At 35.1% G+C, this 8,343-nt stretch overlaps 1 protein-coding gene across 1 annotated transcript; it reads right to left on the bottom strand.

Moving 5' to 3' along the window:
• Positions 1-646: 646 nt before the first annotated feature.
• LOC120226402 (transcription factor Spi-C-like) lies at positions 647-1,382 on the bottom strand (the record flags this gene model as incomplete). Its single annotated transcript, XM_039224593.1, is given in 2 exon segments — positions 647-950; positions 952-1,382. Coding segments are annotated over 2 exon segments (735 nt in total), but the record flags the coding sequence as incomplete, so codon positions are not given.
• Between the last annotated feature and the right edge of the window lie 6,961 nt (positions 1,383-8,343).

Genomic DNA, 8,343 nt, shown 5'->3' with positions numbered 1-8,343 from the left:
GGGCTACTTCAAAGAAAGAGGTCAGGTTCCAACGTTGGTCTAAAGAGATAACAAGGCAAGAGCACCTCCCTGTGGCCGAGTGGCAGGATAGCAAGAAATGTTAGCTCCTGGATCTACCCTAGGGGTGAAACCCCAGAAAATGATTTGTGAGAAGTATAAGCTTTGGTGCTCTATTATTATTAAAGTAGGTGGCATTTTCCTTAAATCATTTCTTTAGCACCACAGGTTTACAGACCATGAGGTCTGAAGTGCAGAGAAAAAACAGTTTTTGAAGTCATGAGTGTAGCATGAAGACTATCATATGCAATTATTTTGTTTTGTCTCTAAAGCTATCAGATACATGTTGAATGATTTTTTTTTACCTGAGTGTATGACAGGAAAGCAACGTTTAAATCAATATGAGTCAAATTATCTCTATTAGCATTGTTTATCTAGAAGTATTGCATAGGCAACAATAAGAGCAAGGACGGTTAGTCCATACCTTCAAATGTGACTTGATCATCTAACTTATTTGCTGGAAGATATTTTACCAACTCTGTAGACATTACATGCTATTTAATAAAAAATAGAAACAATGAAGTTAATTGTTTTTTCCTCTTCAGTGTTTGCTTTAAGAGAAAAAAATCCTGAAATTGGTAGGGACTTCTTACCAGTCAGAGTGGTTTAGCTCATGGTACTCGGCATATGAACAATTATAATTTGCATTCCAGTTACTGAAGCTGAGAAAGCCTTGCTCAAGCTGAACATACAGTGAGTAGAAGATCTCTTTTTCTAAGAAATAAGATGGAGAGTGTCTTTGGAGATTGGCTTCACTGAATTGGTAAGTTAGCTTTCTCTGGATTTTGGTGATTTCCCTAGTTCTTCCATAATTCTTCAATGCTCTGGCCATTTTCTGGTAAGTCATGGTCTTCTGGTTGCTTTTTTTTTTCCCCAAAGTTGGGCAAATTTTTTTTTGACATAAACTGAAAGATGCCTTTGGTTTTATTTACCCACTGTATACAAGATGTCATCTCAGGATTACACAGGGATTCATGAAGGTATTCGAACAGTGGGAGCTTCTTCCTGCCTTTCCCTTCCTTTCAATGGAGAACAGCAGGTTGTACCAGTTGGTTTTCAGGGATGATGGACAGAGATTGATGAATATTTCCTTCACAATAGAGGACCACATCACTCCTTATTACTGTTCTCCAATTATAGACAGACTCCTCTGTAGGCAGCACACCATAGCAGTTGGAATTTCCTCTGACATGAGAGCAGTGGTTGATGAAAGCCAGGTAATTTTTGTAATCTGGGGAGTACTGAAGATCTCTGATTGGATGTTGCCTCAGGACCTCAAAAGCATCTTCAAAGGCTGGACCCAGCTTGTCTTGTTCAACACAGGCTTAGATACTTCGTTAATAATTTTACAATACTAAATCTAGTAGAGGCTCCAAAACAGTCAGAAACGGCTCATGGGTGGTAATCCAGGACACACTTAAAGCTGCTGATCTGCAGGGAGGTCCAGTTCTCTTATTTAGCTAGGAGTTATATTGGAAATGGATTTTGGTGGCTCTGATGGAAATCATGGGGTGCTCCCTCCACCCATAATGCTTCCTTCCCAGTCCATTCATATGTCCAGTTATCCATTCCATTTTACCTGTCTATCAGAGTCTCAAGATATTACTCATTTTTTAATTAAAAAATTTTAATGTTTATTTATCTTTGAGAGAGAGACAGAGAGATAGATTGTGAGTGGAAAAGAGGCAGAGAGAGAGGGAGACAGAATCCAAAGCAGGCTCCAGCCTCTGAGTTGTCATCCCACAGACCATTATGGGGCTGGAATTCACCAAATGCGAGATTATGACCTGAGCTGAAGTCAGATACTTAACTGAATGAGCCATCCAGGCGCCCCTAAATTTTCTTAAAGTTTATTTATTTTTGAGAGAGAGAGAGGGAGAGAGCACAAGCAGGGGAGGGGTAGAGAGAGAGGGAGACACAGAAGTTAAAGCAGGCTCCAGGCTCTGAGCTGTCATCACAGAGCTCAACATGGGGTTTGAACTCATGAGACTTGAGATCATGACCTGAGCCGAAATCGGACGATTAACCAACTGAACCACCCAGGCACCCCAAGATATTACTCTTTTTTTTATGGCTAATCCTCCATTATGTGTGTGTATCCATTCATATTTGCATGGGCACTTGAAGTACTTCCATTTCTGGGCTACTGTAATTAATGTCCCAATAAACGTAACAATTAACAATAAGCAATAAACAAAGAATAAACATTGTAAATAATGCTGCAAAAATATTTTGTTTTCTATTGGTAACTACCCACTAGTGGAATTACTAGATCGTATGATAATTCTATTTTTAATTTTTTGAGGAATCTCAATACTGTTTTCTACAGTATCTGCACCAATTTACCAACAATGACGAGAGTTACTTTTACTGCATATTCCTATCAACACTTGTTATTTCTTGTGGTTTTGATTTTAGCCATTTTGACAGGTGTAAAGTGATACCTCGTTGTGATTTTAATTTGCTTTTCCCTGATGATTAATAATGCTGAGTACCTTTTCATGTATTTGTTGGCCATCCATATATCCTTAAAATATCTATTCAGGTTCTCTGCCCATTTTTAATCGAAGTATTATTATTATTATTAGTGTTGAGTTGTATAAGTTCTTTATGTATTTTGGATATTAAACACTTATCTGACACATCATTTGCAAATATATTTTTCCATTCACTAGATTTCTTTTTCTTTGGTTTATGGTATCCTTCACTGTGCAAAAGCTTTTTATTTTGGTGTAGTCCCAATAATTTACTTTAATTTCTGTTACCCTTGCCAAAGAATACATTTCTAGAAAAAGATTTCTATGGTTGCTGCCAAAGAAATAGCTGCCCAAGTTTTCCTCTGGGATTTTTATGGTTTCAGATCTCATGTTTAGGCCTTTAACCCATTCTCAGGTGTTTTTTTTGTTTTTGTTTTGTTTTTGTTTTTTTTTTTGTATGGTGTAAGAAAGTGGTTCACTTTCATTCTTTTGAATGTAGCTGCCCAGTTTTCCCAGAACTATTTGTTGAAGAGATTGTCTTTTTCCCATTGTATATTCTTGTCTCTTTTGTCATAGATTAACTGACCATAAAAGCAAGGGTTTATTTATAGGCTATTTATTCTGTTCCAATGACCTGTTTGTCTATTTTATGCCAATATCATATTGTTTTTATTACTACAGCTTTGTGGTATATCTTGAAATCTGGGATTGGGGTACCTTTAGCTTTGTTCAACTTTCTCAAAATTACTTTGGCTTTGAGCTAATTTGTGGTTCTAAAAATTTTTAGAATCATTTTTTCTAGTTCTGTGAAGAATATTGTTGGTATTTTGACAGGAATTTCATTGAGCCTGCAGACTGCTTTGCTAAGGACATTTTAATAGTATTGGTTTTTTGAACACACAAACATGGGACATCTTTCTGTTTGTGTCATCTTCAATTCCATTCATCAGTGTGTTATACTTTTTGTAGAACAATTCATTCACCTCAATTCTTCTTTTTTAAGTTAATTTATTTATTTTGATGAATGGATAAAGATGTCACACACACACACACACACACACACACAATGGAATACAACTTGATGATCAAAAAGAATGAAATAATTGCCTTTTGCAACAACATGGATGAAACTAGAAGATATTATGATGAGTCAGAGAAAGACATGTCATATGATTTTATTCATATGTGGAATTTGAGAAACACAACAGATGAACACAGGGGAATGGAAGGAAAAATAAGATAAAAACAGAGAGGGAGGCAAACCATAAGAGACTCATAAATACAGAGACAAACTGAGGGTTGCTGGAGGGGAGTTGGATGGGGTAAATGGGTGGTAGGTATTAAAGAGGACACTTTTTGGGATGAACACTGAGTGTCATATGTAAGAGATGAATCACTCGGTTCTATTCCTGAAACCAAGATTACACTGTACGTTAACTAACTTAAATTAGGTACATACATACATACATACATTTTATTGGTTAAGCATTCGACTTTGGCTCAGGTCATGATCTTACGGTCCATAAGTTTGAGCCCTATGTTGGGCTCTGTACTCACAATTCAGAGCCTGGATCCTGCTTGGGATTCTGTGTTTCCCTCTCTCTCAGTCTCTCTACCATTCATGCTCTCTTTCTCTTTCAAAAATAAAATAAAAGTATTAAAAAAAAAGATAACACAGCTATTCTATAAAAATAACAGAGTCAGATGCTCAATCAAGCGAGTCACCAGGCTGCCCCACCTAAATTCTTAAGTTTATTCTTAGGTATTTGTTTATTTATTTGTTTGTTTATTAGTTGAAGATTTTATTTAATTCCACTTAGTTAACATAGAGTGTAAGTTTACTATGAGGTATACAATATAGAGATTCAACACTTCCATACATCACCTGGTCTTCATCACAAGTATACTACTTAATTCCAATTGCTTATTTAATACATCCCCCTGCCCCCATCCATGTCCTGTCTGTTAACCGTCAGTTAGTTCTCTATAGAGAACTGTTTATTGGTTTGCCTCTCTCTTTTTTACCTCTTTGGTCATTTTTTATGTTTCTGAGATTCCATGTATGAGTAAAATCATATGGTATTTGTCTTTCTCTGACTTATTTCGTTTAGCACAATATACTCTAGTTCTATCCATGTCATTGCAAATGGCAAGATTTCATTCTGTTTTATGTCTGAGTAATATTCTATGGTAATATTCTATATCACACCTTTTTTATCCATTCATCAGTCGATTGACACTTGAGCTGTTTTAATAAGTTGGCTATTGTAGTTAATGCTTCTATAAACACTTGAGTGCATGTATCCCTTTGAATTAGTATTTTTGTATTAATGAGTAAATATCTAGTAGTACAATTGTTGGATCAGAGGATAGTAATATGTCCAACATACTATTTTCTCTGCTGGCTGTACCAGTTTGCATTCCTACCAACAGTGCAAAAGGGTTACCCTTTTTGTCCATCCTCATCAACACCTGTTATTTCTTGTGTTGATTTTAGCCATTCTGACAGAAGTGAAGTGATATCTCATTGCAGTTTTGATTTTGCATTTCCCTGATGGTGATTGATGTTGAGCATCTTTTCGTGTGTCTGTTGGCCATCTGTATATCTTTGGAGAAATGTATATTTATGCTTTCTGTCATTTTTAAATTAAATTATTTGTTCTTGGAGCATTTGGTTTTACAAGTTATTTATATATTTTAGGTACTAACCCTTTATGCGGTTGTCATTTGCAAATAACTTCTCCCATTGCATATGTTGCTTTTAGATTTTTTGAATAATTTTCTTTGCTATACAGAAGCTTTTTACTTTGATGTTGTCCCAGGAATTACATATGCTGTTGTTTCCTAAGGAGACACATCTAGAAATAAGTTGCTACCGCCTGTGTCAGAGAAGATATTGCATGTGTTCTTTCTAATATTTTTATGGTTTCATGTCTCATATTTAAGTCTTTAATCCATTAAGAATTTATTTTTGTGTATAGTGTAAGAAAGTTGTACAGGGTCATTCTTTTGCATGTTGCTAGCCAGTTTTGTTGAAGAGATTGTCTTTTTTCCATTCAATATTCTTTTCTGCTTCATTGATTCGTTCATCATATAGTTGTGGGCTCATTTTTGAGAGTACTATTCTGTTCTATTGATCTGTTTGTCTAATTTTGTGCCAGTACCATACTGTTTTGATCAATACAGCTTTGTAATATAACTTGAAGTTCAGATTTGTGATGCCTCTTTTGCTTTCCATTTTCAAGGTTGCTTTGGCTATCTGGGGTCTTTTGTGGTTCCATACAAATTTTAAGGTTGTTTGTTCTAGTTCTGTGAAAAATGCTGGTAATATTTTGATAGAGATTGCATTGAATGTGTAGATTATTTTGGATAATATAGACACATTAACAATATTTTTTCTTGCAATCCATGAGCATGAAATGTCTTTCCATTTAGAGTCCTCTTCAATTTCCATCGTAAGTGTTGCATAGTTTTCAGAGTACAGGTCCTTTACCTCTTTGGTTAAGTTTATTTCTAGGTATCTTATGCTTTTCTTGTTGTTGTTTCTTTTTAATATTTTTAAATGTTTTTTTCTTTATTTCTGAAAGAGAGAGAGAGAGAGTCAGCATGAGCAGCGGAGGGTCAGAGAGAGAGGAAGATACAGAATCTGAAGCAGGCTCCAGGCTCTGAGCTAGTAGTCAGCACAGAGCCTGATGCGGGGCTCGAACCCACGAACCGTGTGATCATGACCTGAGCTGAAGTCGGACGCTTAACCGACTGAACCACCCAGGTGCCCCTGCTGTTGCTTCTTGAAACAAGAAAGTTCTTTTTAAAAAATTTTTAGTCTATATTTCTTTTCTTCTAGTTTTATTTAAATTCCAGTTAGTTACCATATGTGTAACATTAGTTTCAGGTGTAGAATCCAGTTATCACTTACATACAATACCCAGTGGTCATCACAAGAGCCCTACTTAATACCTATCACCCATTTAACCTATCCCTCCACCCACTTCCCCTCCAGTAACCCTCAGTTTGTTCTCTATAGTTAAGAGTATCTTTTGCTTTCTTTTCTCCCCAACTTCATCTCTTTTGTTTCTTAAATTCCACAGATGAGTGAAATCATATAGTATTTGTCTTTCTCTGACTTATTTAGCTGAGAATAATACTCTATAGCTCCATCTGCAGTGTTGCAAATGACAAAATTTCATTTTTATTTATGGCTGAAGAATATTCATTATGTATATAGATATAAAACATCTTGCTATCATATATTTGTCAAAGAGTTAGTATCAAAAACTTATAAAGAACTTATAAAACTCAACATCTAAAAAACATATAATCCAGTTTAAAAATTGGCAGAAGTACCTTGGTGATTATAGCTCCATTATTAACAATAGTCAAATTATGGAAAGAGTCCAAATGTCCAAAGATTGATAAGTGGATAAAGAAAAGGTGGTGTATATTTACATATACACAATGGAATGTTAGTCAGTCATCAGAAAAATGAAATCTTGCCATTTGCAATGATGTGGATGGAGCTAAGGAGTATCGTGTTAAGCAAAATAAGTCAGGCGACAAAAGACAAATATCCTATGATTTCACTCACATATGGAATTTGAGACACAAAATAGATTAACATGGAGAAAAATCAGAGAAGACCAAAAAACAGACTCTTATCTATGGAGAACAAACTGAGGGTTACTGGATGGGAAATGGGCAGTGGGGTGGGTTGATGAGTGATGGGTACTCAGGAGGGCATTTGTGATGAGCACTGAGTGTTGTCTGTAAGTAATGAATCACTAGATTCTACACCTGAAACTAATATTACACTTTATGTTAAGTAACTGGAATTTAAATAAAAAGTTGGAAAACATATGTAATGGGATAAAGCAGTACACTTGTGATGAGTACAGGGTGATGTATGGAAGTGCTGAATTGCTATATCGTCCACCTGAAACTAACATAACACAACGTTAACTAATAAGAATTAAAATAACCCCCTAAATATATCTTTTTGTTTCTTTGTGATAAAAAGCCAAAAGTAGATAAACATATATTTAATATTAATGTTTTAGTATTTTATGTTATTTGGAAATGATTTATATATTTAATAAATTTATTTAACTAATCATTTAAACTAACTCAGCAAAACTTTAAGGTTTTAAGTTATCAAAGTATGTTTGAGAAACTATTTATGTAAGCATAAATATTGTTGAAAATTTCATTTATAAACTTTTTAAATCTTATTTATATCTATTTAATTGGCTTGTTCTTAATAATTGTGTTTATATAACTTACAACAACTTTATTAACAGTGGACAAAGTCAGCCATTATCCTAATGATGTGGAGAACAAAGGCAAAAGAAATGTAAATAACATGAAATTTCCTCATAACCTGCATCCTACTGACAAATACTTAAGGCAGGCAGAATATAACATTCTTCCAGAACTCCCAACTTTCTTAATAATAATACTTTTCTAGAGGAAAAAAAAACCCTTAGCTGACAATAGCTAGGCCTCCAAGATCCTGTAAATCTTCTTTAGTATATGAAAATCCTTTTGGAAACTTCCCTTGTCTTTACCTCCCCCAGCTCCAAAGTATATAATCAATTGCTCTTCACAATCCCAGTGCAGCTCTTCCTGCCCCTGCAATCTGTCCCTGTGCTATAACAAAACCACCTTTTTGCACTAAAAATGTCTCCAGAATTCTTTTTTGGCTGTTAGCTCCACACCCCAACATGTTAAATAATTATTTTGGTGCTCAACGTGGGGCCTGAATCTTCTCATCAGAACTATGAGCCTCAGTACCAACTTGATGAGTAATTCCTCT

The sequence above is a fragment of the Hyaena hyaena genome, unplaced genomic scaffold (genome assembly GCF_003009895.1).
Source record: "Hyaena hyaena isolate Hyena2069 unplaced genomic scaffold, ASM300989v1 scaffold_1677, whole genome shotgun sequence".
NCBI lineage: Eukaryota > Metazoa > Chordata > Mammalia > Carnivora > Hyaenidae > Hyaena > Hyaena hyaena.
This window is presented reverse-complemented; position numbering and strand designations above follow the sequence as displayed.